This window comes from Dromiciops gliroides, chromosome 1, assembly GCF_019393635.1.
Source record: "Dromiciops gliroides isolate mDroGli1 chromosome 1, mDroGli1.pri, whole genome shotgun sequence".
Taxonomy (NCBI): Eukaryota; Metazoa; Chordata; class Mammalia; order Microbiotheria; family Microbiotheriidae; genus Dromiciops; species Dromiciops gliroides.
Window position 1 is genome coordinate 498226866 of NC_057861.1, and position 16233 is coordinate 498243098.

The 16233-nt window shown below is 37.3% G+C and overlaps 1 protein-coding gene across 1 annotated transcript in view; it reads left to right on the forward strand.

The window, feature by feature from the left end:
- Positions 1–16233, forward strand: part of FANCC (FA complementation group C) — a 197524-nt gene that overhangs the window by 155048 nt on the left and 26243 nt on the right. The window contains exons 10-11 of the mRNA XM_043977297.1: positions 926–978; positions 2416–2515. Of these exons, the coding sequence (XP_043833232.1) occupies positions 926–978; positions 2416–2515 (153 nt within the window). The remainder of the gene's footprint in view (positions 1–925; positions 979–2415; positions 2516–16233) is intronic.

The following is a 16233-nucleotide window of genomic DNA, read 5'->3' on the forward strand; positions in this document are numbered from 1 at the left end:
AGTAGAAAAACTTGTGGAAATGAGATGCATTCCTTTTTTAGAGTGTGGTCAAAACAAAAACATGAGGGACAGTGTTCTGGCTTCTGGGAACTGAGAAAGGTTTTGTCAGTTTTTATTAGTTGGGTGTTTGGGGTGCTTTAAAAAAAACAGAATCTAAATTTTTTTTCTTTAAGTTGTTGTAGGAAGATGCTTCATAGAGACAATCATATAATTTGTAACTTATTAAGACTTTAAAAAAATTTATATCCTATGTACCACTTGCCAGTAAAACTTTTGTGGTGACAATTTAGAAACAACCTTCCAACATTTCTCTTTTTAGTGATGCAAATAGTCATATGGATGCTGCTATGAATTGGGACCTGATTTTAGTCCCACTTATAAAACAAATCACTTAGGCAAATTACTTTAACCCTTTTGTGTATCGGTTCTTTATTTTGAAGCTGGTGGTACCACTAGTCACAGAATAATGGCTTTGTTATGTATATAAAGTATACATGAGATAGTCCCTCTAAAAGAACTTTGATCACTTAGAAAGGTATCATATTTATCTAAGATTGTATCACTGTTATCATCAATCTAAGATTATATCATTGTTATCATCAATCTATCAAGAAGCATTTGTTAAGTACTTATTATGTGTCAGAAAATTGTCTGGGGTGATCCAAAATCATGAAACCATCCCTACTCTCAAGAGGCTTACATTCTAACAGAAGAGACGACATGCATACATTATATATTAACTAAATATATATATATATATATTAAATAATCATTTTACTCTTTTCTAGTCTAGGAAAGAATATTATTTTAGTCTTATCTAGCCCAGGAGGCGATTTTTCTTACACTGGGAATAATAATAATACAATAATCCATGTTCTTGGTAATGATAACTAATTGTTGATATCATGTTTTTTTTTTCTTACAGCCTCAAGCAGCCTGCCATCCCAGCATATTCAGAATTGTTGATGAAATTTTTCGGTAAGTATCATTTAATAGTTTTGGGTCAGTTAATCTAAAACAGTCAGTTTTCAAACTAAATTTCAGTGACTGAAAAGAAAAACTTTAGACATTTGACAATTAGAGTTTAAGTCTTTTGCATATTTTTCTGTACTAGTGTTTTCCTCTGTGAGGAAAAAACACAATTATCCAAAGGAGATATAGGAAATGATCAAATTCAGAACAGAAAATTTGGATTTGGAATTGTAAACTTAAGGCATCTGTTTTGTTATTTGCTTTTTTGTGATTCTATTCATAATGTCAAAGTAGTTATGGGAGATTGATTCATTATTGGAGTTTCTCGGCTCAGAATACTTGGATGTAATGTGCACAGTTCACCACATGGGGGCCAACCATTCATTATGAGCTGATTGAAAGTCTAAGAAAAGCCTGAAGACCATAATTGTGCTGATTTTGTTGCAGCATTCTTCTGAAAGGAAAACAAGCCATGTGTACAACGTTAAAATTCATGAGCCAGATTTCTTCAGAATGTTCTGCTAATGGGAAAATTAGTTTTAGTTGTCCTAGTTCCTAGGAAAGTGAATTAGGACTCCCAGTATAAATTGCAGGGATAAGGTGATCACTGACATGACTAAATTATTACTGGGTATTGGAGAGTGGGGGGGCCCCAAGGAGCCCAAAAGCGGGATTTAACCTGAAATCTTGAGACTGAACTGAGGGTGGGAGGTTCTGATCATCTTTGTAATATTTAAAGACAGCCTTTTCTGGATGGACTGACTTTCTAAGATAGATATTGCCTCTAAAAGTTTTATCCCTTAACAAAGGAGCTGATACATCTAATGGTAATAAGACCCCACTTATAAATTTTCTAAATGAAAATGTACTAAATACCAATTTTTAAATGAAAAAATTTAAATAAGAAAAGAAAAAAACTTTTGAGTATGGTTGTGAATTAGATTGTTTTAGATAAAAGCACATAGTAATAATAAAGTCATCGTTTATTAAAGGTAAATGTCTTATTTTGTTTATGCATGGTTACAGTGGTTCCTTTTTAAAAGGAATACAAGATAGAGGACTTTCATTGGGGCAAAAATGTTGGTAATCCAAGACCTATTTGTTTCACCTAGATTTTTTATTTACTCGTATGCAGGTCACTTTGGCTATTTGGGTTTTGTTTCTCAGTTTACAAAGTTGATAATACAGTTACCTGTCTTTTCATCATTGTTAATTAAATTAAAGATCTTGAAATATATATGATAAAACATCCCAAGTTACAGAAAAATCACAGAAATAAAGCTTTGCCTAACAGAATTTTTAGGAAGTTTTTAGGAAATCTGCTGAATTGAGGTAGTTCAAAGCATAAAAAGAGTATTTTCACTTTTTTCCTCCTTTCCATTAATGCCCATGTGACTTATGTTAATAATCAAATCTATCATAATTTGATTTTACAATTCTTAGGCATGCAGTACTGGAAACCAATGGAACATCAGAAGTATCGATGATTCTACAAGTATTTACACGATGCTTTGTTCAAGCCTTCCAGAAAGATAATGAACAGGTTTGTCATATTGTATTATTTCCCTAATTATCAAAAAAAGTCTTATTTTCAGTGATGCTGATTGACTGTAGTGTCCTAGAGAAGGCACTTCAATGAATGTATCCAGTTAAAGCAAAACCATTGTAATGAAGATGCTTTTTAGTCACTCCCCTGCTTCCATAGCTAGAGACACTTCTCTGACATTGTGCCAGAGCAGTGCGCTTTGTAAGTGTTCATTTTCATGGAGGGTGTCATTTCCTGTGATTTATTCTTCTGTCTTCTTCTTAGAATATGCTCCTGAAGCTTCATTCAAATCCCCCTTCTCCAGCATTAGGTATTCTTTGATCTACCTGGGAAGTGCTATGTGAAAATGTACCACTTATATTGGAATGCACTATTGGAAATTCCCATTCATTTAACCATAGATGTCAAGCCCAAATAAGAGATGGATGTCTTGAGGAGATGCTAGTGGTAACAACGAATAAGGTTCAAATAAGTCCTAAGCCCCCTCAAGTCAAATTCAGATAGGAGGTGACCAAGAAGTAATAAAGGCCAAAGCATGAATAACCTTCAGGTTGAATCACACTAGGGAACTTCATTAGCAGAGAAGTGACCAGAAAGCAGGTACACAAGAAGGAGTAACCATAAAAGGCAAGACCACTCCCTATTTAATTTAACAATTTCCTTTAATCCCTGGGAATTTAATTGGCCTTTCTTTTATCTATAACATTCACTTTAATATATACAGAAACACAGATGCAGGCAAATATAAAGTTATACTAGGTATCCCAAAAGTCTTAGTGCAGTTTTAATAGCTTAAATACCACTACGAGGTCTGTATGCCAAAGGTATCCTCCCCCATTTCTGCCCACACCAAAAAAAAAAAAAAAAAAAAAAGGAAAAGAGACCTATATGTACAAAAATATTTATAGCAACTTTTTTTGTGTGGTGGCAAAGAATTAGAAATTGAGGGAATGCCCATCAATTGAGGAACAGTTGAACAAGTTGTAGTATATGATTGGGATGGAATATTGTTGTGCTATAAGAAATGATGAACAGGATGCTTTCAGAAAAACCTAGAAAGACTTACATGAACTAATGCAAAATGAAGTAGGCAGAACCAGGATAACACTGTACCTAGTAACAGCAATATTGTACAACGACCAACTGCAGATGACTTACCTATTCTCAGCAATACAAAGATCCTTCACAATTCTGAAAGACCTGTGATGAAAAATGCCATTCCCTCCAGAGACAGAACTGATTGAATCTGAATACAGATTGAAGCATACAGTGTTGTTGTGGTTGTTTTTTACTTTATTTTTGTTGGGGGTTTTCTTTCATAACATAACTAATATGGAAATGCACATGTATAACCTTTATTAAATTGCTTACATTCTCAATGTGGGGGAATTTAGGGATTGTGGGAGGGATGGAACTCAAAATTATAAATAAGGAAGGTTAAAATTGTTTTTACATATAATTGGAAAAATATTAAAACTTTAAGCTTAAGTTGATAGATTGATGGTTGAAATTCACATCTAGATCTCTTGCTGCTTATCAAAATGAGCATTCAGATCCACCTATCACCAAAATGCATGCATATATATTTTACATGGCACTTTGCATTTTCAAAATGTTCTTTAGTCATCATCTCTGTCCCTGGCAACCTTCAGTCATTCTTCATGTCAGATATCATGATTTTGCTTAGGAAGGACAGGACACCTGATCAGCACTTAAGATCAGTTCAGTTCTGCCCAAAAAACACAACCACACATGCTCCAAAGAAACCTTTTGAGATTTTAGCAGATTTTTCTGACTAATTCATTTTTTTTTTCATTTTTAAAATTTTTTTGGTGAGGCAATTGGGGTTAAGTGACTTGCCCAGGGTCACACAGCTAGGAAGTGTTAAGTGTCTGAGGTCGGATTTGAACTCAGGTCCTCCTGACTCCAGGGCCGGTGCCACCCAGCTGCCCCCTGACTAATTCATATTATCTTAGCCTTTCTTAACTCAGAGTAGGAGTACTTAACCTATTTTTTTGCATAGACCCTTATGCAGTCTGGTGAGGCCTATGGATTCCTTGTTAGAATAATGTTTTTAAATGCATAAAATAAAATCTGGAGGCAGCTAGGTGGTGTAGTGGATAGAGCACTGGGCCTGGAGAAGTCAGGAAGATCTGAGTTCAAATCTGGCCTCAGACACTTACTAGCACTGTGACCCTGGGCAAGTGGCTTAACCTTTGTTTGCCTTAATCCTCTAGAAAAAGACATGGCAAACCACTCCTGTATCTTTGCCAAGGAACTCCATTGTTAGTATCATCTTCAGGGTTATGAAGAGTCAGACATAACCAAATGACTGAACAGCAACCCCTACTGAAAGAGAGACAGAGGAGAGAAAGGAAATTAGTATTTTTTAAATTTATCCTGAATTTAATAAACAACCTTTCCCCCTACATAGAATATTTCCATATGCAATTTAGAATAGAAAAGGAATTATATGTGAAAAATATTTGTAATTTATCTTACATATAGCTTGCTTTTTAAAAAAAAAATTTCATGTCACTTTCAAAGCTGTCCAGCTTACCTGTTTCCTTCCAAACTTCCTTTAATTTTCCTTTACATATTTTTTAAAAGTGCTTCAATTACTTTTTTTTTTCTTTGTGGGGTAGAGAGCCAATTTAACTATGAGCTGTCTCCCCAGTTTAAAAAGAAAAAGAAAAACAATCTTGTATAAATCTACATTATTTTTCTTGTCCAAAAATGCATGATTTTTTTCTACCTCTCTTTCAAGGGGTGGCTAGCATGCTTCTTCAATAGTCCTTTGGAGTTGGTGGCCTTCATTGTTCAGAGTTCTTAAGTCTTTCAAAGCTGTTTTTCTTTATGTTATTGTTCTTATTCCATATATTTAGCATTTTGGCTCTGCTCATTTCATTCTGTCTTAGTTCATGGAAGTCTTCCCAGTTTTCTCTAAAACCATCTCATTTTATCATTTCTTAAGGCATAATAATTATCCCATAATTTGTTAGGCCATTTCCCTATTCCTTTGGTTTCTAGCTTTTTACTATAAAAAATGCTACTATAAATATATTTTTACAAATGGGTCTTTCCCCTCTTTGTTCTCTATGGAGTAAGGCTCAGTGTCATTGGGTCAAAGTATAAACATAGGTTGATGACTTTTGGGGGATATAATTCCAAATTGCTTTCCAGAATGCATGGTTCATTTCACATCTCCATTAAGAGTGCATTAATGGGGCAGCTAGATGGCACAGTGGATAGAGCACTGGCCTTGGATTCAGGAGGACCTGAGTTCAAATGCGGCCTCAGACATTTGACACTTACTAGCTGTGTGACCCTGGGCAAGTCACTTAACCCCAATTGCCTCACACCGCCCCCCCAAAAAAAAGGGTGCATTAATGTACTTGTTTCCCCACAGTTTCTCCAGCACTTATCATTTTCCTTTTATGTCTGATAGGTGTAAGGTAGAACCTCAAAAGTGTTTTAATGTTCATTTCTCTAACAGTGATTTGGAGCACTTTTTTATGTGACTGTTGATCACTTGTAATTCTGCCTTTGAGAACTGTCAATATCCTTTTATCATTTGTCTATTAGGAAATTACTTTCAATCTTATGTATTTGAATCAGTTTATTATTTTTTTTGAGTGGGGCCATGGGGGTTAAGTGACTTGCCCAGGGTCACACAGCTAGTAATTGTAAAGTGTCTAAGGCTGGATTTGAACTCAGGTACTCCTGAATCCAGGGCCGGTGCTTTATCCACTGCGGCACCTAGCTGCCCCTGAATCAGTTTATTATATAGTACTACATTATATTTCCTTTAGTAGGGGTACCACAGTTGTAATTGTTATTCAAATCCAGAGGAAAAGGGTGAAGGAGAATCTCTTGAAAGTCACCCTTAATCTGTGCCAGGCAAGGGAAAATAAAAAGAGGTTATAATAAATAGAAATACAATAAGATAAGTAAAAGGCTGGGTCCAGGTCAGGAGAGAGATGAGTATGCCAAAGTCAGAGGTATTGGTCAGGAAGATTTCTGCTAACCAAACTACAAATAGAGAAGACTGATTATCAAAATAGAGTGATGCAAGATGCAGTAATTCATGTGTTTGGGTTTGGCCTGAAAGGGGAGGAGAAAAGAAGATTGGGATTCATTTTCCCCATAAATGCAAACTGCAGATAGTGAGGTAAAAATACTGGCAAATTTTAATATAGCACATTAGAGTTTGCAAAGTGTTTTATATGCATTATCTCACTTGATCCTCAGATAACCCTATGAGGTAGGTAACTGTCTATGATACCCATTTTACAGAGGAGGAAACTTTAGTCTGGAAGTAAATGACATGTTTAGGGTCACACAGGGAGTAGGTGTCAGAAGAAGGTTTCAAACCCAGGTCTCTCTGATTCAAAACTAGTTCTGTATTTTTGTTTTGTTTTGTTTTAAGGCTGGGTTTCCCTAACTAGCTCAGGCCGTTCAAGTGCCATGGATGGTCCCACTTCTAATTGACATGGGAACTTTCATCTGCTTCATTTCCAACCTGGGTTGGTTCACCCCTCCTTAGGCAGCCTGGTGGCCTCCAATCCCAGGGATTTACAGTTGAGTTAGTTCATTATACCTCTGAATTCCCAATTCAAGAGATCCTACGGTCTCAACCTGACCACCAGCTAGGATTATAGGTGTGTGCCCCACACTCAGCCTTTATATTTTAACACACTATCTTTCAATAAAAGAATGTTTCCATAATGTGATCAAAAGTATCTATATAAAACTCAAAGCTAGCATTATAACTCACAATGAAAACCTTTCCATTAAGACTGGAGTAAAGCGGGAATGCTTAATTCTCTGCAATTATTTGAAATGGCACAAGAAAATGCTAACTATGGCAAACAAAGACTCTAACTTACATCCATTTGCAGAGGGTATAGTTGATAGAGAGCTAGTCTTGAAGTTATGAATATCTCATTTTGCTTTCCCTCTCTGACATAGTCTTTGGGACCCTGAACAAATCAGGTAACCTCTTAGTGCCCTAGGCCATTAGTGTCAAACTCAAATAGAAGTGGATCCCTGTGGTGGCATATTAAATTATCTCACAAATTAATATTATTTATGTTCTGGTTTTTTTTTAAAAAACATTTCCCAATTGCATTTCAATCTGCTTGAGGGCCTAGGGCTTGTCCCCTAAAGTTTGAAACCTCTACTTTAGGCAATTCACCAAGACTCTTAGTTTCAGGGAAGGTACTGACCTAAGACAAAAAGACTCTTTACTGAGAGTTCCCTAATGATTATCATAGTAGTAACAGTTAACTTAAAGAATGAGTGAAAAAATTAGTAAGTACATTGTTAGTAAAGTGGTAGAATACAAAACGAGTTCATAGAAATCATTCTTTTTTCTGAATGTTAGTATCAGTACCTAAGATGAGAAATTCCACTTAAGATAACAATAAAATGCTTTAGGTAATAATAATAGAACCTGCTTACCAGAGTTGTTATGAAGATAAAATGAGATATTTGTAAAGTGCTTTACAAACCTTAAAACACTCTATAAAAAAAACAACTAGCTATTATTATTACTCCTGTAGCTGGAAATTCACCAAAAAAGTCACACCACAGAAATTAGAAGAGAACAGAAGGATATTTATTTTTCAGTTATTAAAAAAAATGATAATCAGATATAGAAGAGATAATACAGTATTTTAGACAACCCTCATAAGCTAAAATTTAGGAAGATTTTGCACAAATAAAATTAGTGTCAAGAATTAGAAGAGATAGATTACAAAAAATCTTTACATTAAATATGTCTGATAAAAGTCTGACATCTAATCAATCAGTAAGCAAACTGATTGATCTAAAGCTACAGGAAATTGGTTCCAATATGTAGATTAAAAGCTAATCCCCATTAGACATTAGATCAAAGCATGTGAGTAAACACTGAAAAATGCAATAGAAATGATCAAGAACTACTTGAAAAATATTCCAAACCACACAAATGCACATTAAAACAATTCTGAGATTCTTTTTACCCACCAAGCTAGCAAAAGAAAGGGGAGGGGAGGGATGGAAAATTTTATTGTTAGATTGGCTGGGATGATAGACATGCTAACTTGCTACTGGTAAAACTGAAAGTCGGTTCCAACAATTCTTGAAGATAATTTAATTTTATTCAGTGATGTAGAGAATCCATTATTGGGACCACTTTCAAAGAAGGTTATAAACAGAAAGAAAAGACCTATATACACACACCGATCTCTATGTATGTTTTTATGTATTTATATGCTCCTGATCAAATGGATTTGTCATTTGGAAGTTCTTTCCAATAAGACACCCATGCTCATCCATCTTGTGTGACCCTTGTCCATTTCCTCACATAAATTTGCCACAGGAGGTCTACATAAACTGTTGAAGTCCATCCTCACTTTTTCTTGACATCCTTAGGGTATCATTGGAGTACTCTGACTATCCATATGCCATTCCTTTCTCTCACTGTCATTACGTGTCATTCTATTCATACAATTCCTTGGTGACATCTTTTATTCCTTCTTTTCAATTTAACATAGGTTATATCTTGCATCCTACTAGACACACCAGACACGTTCCTTTCCTTTGCCTTTTGTGTGATACTAATTTTTAATTCTTTGGGGATCACTGAATTACACTGCCATATAGTAGCATTGGGGCAGCTAGATGGCACAGTGAATAGGATCAGAAATAGGATCAGAGCACTGTGAATAGGATCAGAAAGACTTCTGCTCATGAATTCCAATCTGCCCTCAGACGTTGTGGGCAAGTCACTTAACCCTGTTTACCTTGGTTTGCTCATCTGTAAAATGAGCTGGAAAAGGAAGTGGCAAACCATTCTAGTACCCTTGCCAAGAAAACCCCAAATGGGCTCATAGAGAGTTGGACATAACTGAAACAACACTAACAACATTGTAGTATCAGTAGAATATTGGTGTTAACAATATGGGCTTTTGCTTGCTCATGAAAAGTTTGGAGCCATTAAAGTAACTTTGTAATTTCATAAAGGCAGTCTGAAGTACTTTCTTCCTTCTCTTCCTTTCAGTTCAATACTCCAACTCATTGTCTATCTGTATTGTCTATACTGTGTGTGTGTGTGTGTGTGTGTGTGTGTGTATACGTGCATGTGTTCTTTATAAGTTATCCATTTTATAATCTGACCAATAGATTTTCTTCGTCCACTTGTTCATTGTTGTATGAAAGGACAGGCCAAATTCCTTTGATTTCGTACAGATTCCTTCCAGGAGACTGCCATGTTCTGGGTCTTGGTGCAATTGGCAGAGTATCATCAGAAATCCAGAGAATCTACAGGACGTCACCACCCATAGTAAATACTTTATTAACTTGCACTATGCATTGGGGTGAATACTTTGACAAACATGCAACTCTCCATTTTATGCCTTTCTTAGTGTTTAAGATCAGAAGGGTGGGGGCAGCTAGGTGGCGCAGTAGATAGAGCACTGGCCCTGGAGTCAGGAGGACCTGAGTTCAAATCCAACCTCAGACACTTAACACTTACTAAATGTGTGACCCTGGGCAAGTCACTTAACCCCAGTTGTCTCCCCCCCCCCTCTCTCTCACACACACACACCCACACACAAGATCAGAAGGGTGGTAAACAATTTTTTATCAAGGAATAGAAGGACACCCTGTTGTAAAAAGGTTCTAAGGCAATATTTTATTCTTCCTAATTAAATACTTTTTAAGCACAGTGGAATTCTGTATTCTCTGTATCTTTTAGTTAATTGTGAAATAGTAAATTTGTGTTCCGTTGTTGAATATCATGTGTGAAAGCATGCTTGTTCTTTACTAATGCCCTTATCAAATGTGCCCTTGCAAAGATGATTCTCTTGAAGTTTTCATATAGATGCAAAAGTAGACATATAGGTCAGTAGTCATTTGCATTCTCTCAGTCACCTTTTTTTAAAGTATTAATAAGGTCTGAGGCTTTTTCCCCATGCCTTTGGTATCTTCCCCTCCTTCAACAGCCTCATAACTGTGTCATCTCCAGTATAGTTCTCCTTTATATATAAACTTTGTCCAGTCAAGCTACTTTCTCCATCCTTGTTCTTGTTAGTGCCATTTCTGCCTCTACTATTAGCCTGTCTGGGACTGTAAAATGAGGTTACATCAGTGACATCTGGTAAGCAGAAAAGTAGGCTCCTTTTCCACAGTGGCTTCTTCCTTCATTGATGGCTAAGGGACCTGAGCTAGAAGCAGGTGTGGAAATTTATTTTGATTTGTGGACCCTACCTTTGGGTTGAGATTGGAAAGCCTTAGGCCCTCAGGGTCTCTTCGGTGTGGGAGGGGCTGGTGCTGCCCCTCCCCCTCCCCACCCCCACCCTGCTTCAGCTGAGCCAGAAAGCCCTGTGGGCTGTGCAAGATGCTGGGTCAGACAGCTTTGGGGAAGAAGCCCCCAGCTCCCTCCTCTCTGAGCAGAGGTATCTGAGAGATGCTGGGCTCTGGTGTGGCCTGTGCTGGGGCCTGTGCTGGGGCACGTGAGGCTCGAGCACAGCCCCTCCCCCCCCCACCAGCCGCAGCCCTGGCTGGCGGATTAGCTTGGTCTGTGGGGGTGCAAAAAGCCCTGAGATTTGAGTGGAGATAAGAAAGGTATATATAGACGTGGGAGTTAGACAGCAGGGGATTCGGTTGGACAAAGATGGAGGAGAGAGGCTGAGAAGAGGTTCAGACAAGGAGACGGGGACCAGACGAACAGTAATGCAGGACTAGGAGCAAGGAGGAAAGGCCGGCGGACAAGATTAGAGGGGCAGCAAAGGCGGCAGAGGGCAGACTGATGGAGCAGACAGACAGAAGGTCGGTGAGGCCGGATTTGAACTCAAGTCCTCCTGAATCCAGGGCCGGTGCTTTATCCACTGCGCCACCTGGCTGCCCCTGTGTTTTTCTAATAACATTTTTGTAGAAATGGGAACATAGCGGGGCAGTAAGGAGAGGAAGTTAGAAGCAGGGGGATTTACAAAGTGAAAGGGGCTCGAGTTAGAATAAAGAACCCTGTATTCTTAATTTTAAATAGTATCTCATAAATAAACTCTGCTTTGATTATTTAGTTAAGAGCCTTCTTAATCTTTAGTTTATCAATTTGGGAGTAGAGCAGTGTGGTGGAACTTTATAAACGGCCCACATTAAATTAAACGCAGTCAGATAGCCAAACAGTCAAAAGTCCCCAGATTAGTCATCTCAGTCAAATTAGCCCTAGTCATCAAAAATATTTTTACACAGGGCCAGTGGGCCTTGCTATTCCTAAGGCTGAACAAGCTGTACCTGCATCTCAAAAGATGCAGTGGTTGAGATGGCGGTGATAGGACTTTCCATAAATCTACATGGACGGGCTCACCCAGCACACTGGGGGCCTTCCTTTAGATCTGCTGCCACTACATAGACACCAATGTCACACAAAGCCTTTCCATTAGCTCTCATAGTTTTCTCTATATGAAACAGTCATGCATAGCTCTGACTATTCCTGTTATGCTGCTTCTCCTGCATACTTTTTCTACTGTTATTTGTTATGGCCTACCATGAAGCTCCCCTTTACTTTTTGAGTGACCCACAAAATTAATTCTTCAGAAACTGATATTCTAGAACTTAGTCATGTAATGTCACTGAAATGTAAATATTTTAAAACATAGGCCTTTCCAAAAGGAAGCCATTTTGCTCCTGTTTAATTCTGGACTCAGATCATTGTGTATTTGCCCATCCAAGTTATAGGAAATTATGAACTAACTCTTTGGGTGGTCCATCCATATTCTGAATAATAGGCATTCATCAGGAGGCAGCTAGGCAGTGCAGGCTCTGGAACAGAAAAGACCTGACTCTAGGCAAATCACTTCATCAGTGCCTCAGTTTCCTCAACTGTAAAAAGGAGATAATAATAGCACCTACCTCTCAGGTTATTTTGAGGCTCAAATAAGATATTTATAAAGTGCTTAGCTTCTGGCACATACTAGGTTTCAATAAATGCTCTTTCTTTTTCCTTCTTTTCTTCCTTCCTCCACTTTATTTTTCCTGTATAGAACATTAGGCCAAACTTTTGAGTGATTTGGGGTCTCAGGAAGTTCTGCAACATTCCATGTCTTGATACAATCAACACAATATCATTCACAAACTGGTATCACACACAAGTTTTTTCATTTTTCCAATTTAAAACTCTTGACATTCTTTTTATCTGTCTGTAATTCTGGCTCTATGTTTCATCCCTTCTAAAACCATTCATCCTCATAGATTTTTTTGAATTTCACCATTCAGTACTTTCTAAGGCATTAATGTTCTTATTTTACTTCCTTCCCTCTATTTTTTTGGGGGGGGGCGGGGCAATTGGGGTTAAGTGACTTGCCCAGGGTCACACAGCTAGTAAGTGTCAAGTATCTGAGGCTGGATTTGAACTCCGGTCCTCCTCAATCCAGAGCTGGTGCTTAATCCACTGTGCCATCTAGCTGCCCCCCTTCCCTCTAATCTTAACCCTATGAATTAGCCAATTTGGTTCTATACTGTCCTATACTCAAGCCCCTTACTCCCTTGCCCTATCACCATTTTGACCCTGGACTAGTCCCACCATGCAGCATCTCCAGTCTTACTCATGTTGCTGAACAGAGCTGGGAGAAATCACAACCCAGCTGATGGGCTACAGTGTAAATTGGTGTTATTCAATTTTAACTGGGCCCTAACAGCATCAAGGCAATATTTTAATTCTTCCCGAACTGATTCTCTAATTAATTCTTTATCTCACTCCCCCCAACAGATTTTCCAAACCTCTTTTATCCTCAGTCCTCCCATACTTCTCCTGTGTCTCTCAGCTTGATGACCTTGTCTCTTACTTTAGTGGGGAAATTGAGGCTGTCTGATGTGAGCTTCCTCTTCTCCCATTCTTTTCATACCTCCCCTTTACAGTCTGTCACCCATATTACTGACAAAGTGATTTTCCTCAGTGAACTGCAGTGGCTTCCTATTGTCTCTGGAATCAAATATAAACTCCTCTGTTTAGCTGTTTTATACTTATATTTATTTTTGTTTGTTTATATTTATTTTTTATGTCCTTGTTGTCTCTACTATTAGAACATAACTTCCTGGCAAATAGTGATTATTTCTGTAAAACTAGCAAAGGACTTGCCACATAATCAGTGTTAATAAATTTTTGTTGATTTGTTGCTTTATTGAATCATCCTCCATGACAGTAGCAGAGTCTCTGTTTTATGCCTTATTAATAATTGAACAAAAACCGTTATCTCTTGTTATATCTTTCAAGGAATCTTACCTAATTCTGACATACACATGTTGGAAAAAAGCTTTTAAGGGAGCATTTTGCTCTACCATATCAAATGATTTTGTAGAATCAACAAACAACAAACAGTGGCATCTTGTTTCATCTTTACTTTTCAGTCACTTTGGTAACTTGAAAGATGTGGTCTGTCACTAAATATCATTTGTAAAAGTTTTCCTATTCCCTCTCCATACCCTCATCAAGGTTACTCTAAATGCATGTATGTATTTTTCTTTTTCTTTTTCTTTTTCGCGGGGCAATGGGGGTTAAGTGACTTGCCCAGGGTCACACAGCTAGTAAGTGTCAAGTGTCTGAGGCCGGATTTGAACTCAGGTCCTCCTGAATCCAGGGCCGGTGCTTTATCCACTGCGCCACCTGGCTGCCCCGCTATGTTCCCATTTCTACAAAAATGTTATTAGAAAAACACAGGGGCAGCTAGGTGGCGCAGTGGATAAAGCACCGGCCCTGGATTCAGGAGGACCTGAGTTCAAATCCGGCCTCAGACACTTGACACTTACTAGCTGTGTGACCCTGGGCAAGTCACTTAACCTCCATTGCCTCTCTCCCCCAAAATGGAAACATAGTAATTATTAATATGAATTATTAATATTTCCTTCCTTGCCCAGCCACAGTATATTGGATAGAGATTCAACCTTGGAGTCAAGAACCCTGTATTCAAGTCATACCTCTGATAGCTACTGGGTAAATCATTTGACCTCTCAGTGCCCCAGCTATCAGTTACTGACCTGCCCTAATAGAAGGAATTTCTTCAGTGGGAGTCCATTATACCTATGAGATCACAATGACAATAGCAATAGTATCTCAGGATTTTTTAAGCTATTGGTATCCTCTACTTCTTCCGACACCTTGAGAATCAACTCTTCAGTACCCTCAAAGGTACGTCACCTCTAACATGAACCTCCTCTCTGTATATTGGACTTAGTCCAGCTGCTTTTCCTGCTTTTTCTTTTTTTTTGTAAATTTTGAATTAATTTTAAATTTAAATAGAAAACAAGAAAAGGGAAAAAAAAAAAGAATATTTCCATGTGTCCAGCAGAACATGACAGGATGCAATATAAAATAATAAGTTTTCATTTCAAGAAAACATAAATAATACACATTCTTTTCAAAGCAACCCAACTTTTCTTTACTTCCTTCTAGGCTTTCTTTTGTTCTCTGCTGTCCACATTTTACTTTATTTTCCCCCCTCACCTTCCCCCCAAAAGAAGGTTACAATTAAACACACACACATATAAATAGATATCTATAAACACATCTATACACATATACATATATGTAAAATCATAGTATACATTATTACCACTTGTCATATCTTTCTGTGAAGGTGGATAACATCTTCCTTCATTGGTCCAAGTCTCTCCATGTTTTTCCTAAACCAACCAGCTCATTCCCTACACCACAACAGTGTTCCAACACAATCACATCCTATCTGAGAGATTGTCTATAAAAGTTACTTCCCAATTTTCTTCATTCCTTTTATTCTTGGCTATGCTGATTTTATTTATACAAGAAAGTTTTAATTTAAAATAATCAAAATTATCCATTTTACACTACAACAATGCTCTCACCTTATAATATAGTTCATGGTCTGCTACTGCTGTATATCCTTCCTTTACATTTTTTCCCTTGGTTTCTTAGAAATTCCTGACTTCCAAATGAACTTTGTTATTATTTTTTCTAACTAAGATTTTTTGGGGGCAATTTAATTGGGATGGTATTGAATAAATAGATTAGTTAGGTAAAATTGTCATTGAAAAAAGTATATTGACTTTACCTACCCATGAACAATAAATATTACACCAATTATTTAAATCTGACTTTGTATAAAAAATGTTTTATGTTTATATTAATGTAGTTCCTGTGTCTGTTTTGGCAGAGAGACTCTCAGGTATTTTATACTGTCTGGTTATTTTAAATGGTCTAAAACAGTATTGAATAATATTGGTGACTCACAGTGTGGTTTCCCTTTTTTTCTCTTTTAATTAAATCTATTTTAGCTTTAACTTCGTCTGAGATAATGATTACTACCCCTGCTTTTTAACATAATAAATTCTACTCCAACCCTTTATTTTATCTTTGTTTGTAGCTTATTTTATTGTTTCCTAAAAGAAACATTATTGAATTCAAATTTTTAATCTGCTATCCTTTTCTGTTTCATGAGTAAGTTCATCCCATTCTAAACTCTAATTACTTGTGTATTTTCCTCCTTCCTGTTTTTCCTCTCTATCCTCACCCTATTTACCCTATCCCTCCTCACTCCTCTACCTTCTACCTGCTACCTTGCTCTTATTCCTTAACCAACCCATCCCTCTTCAGTTCCTCCCTTATCCTCTCCCCCCACCCTATTCCCTAGCCCTCTTCTTTCTTTCTGAATTTAGAAGACTTTTATACTCTTCTAGATATATATGTGGTTACCTCTTTA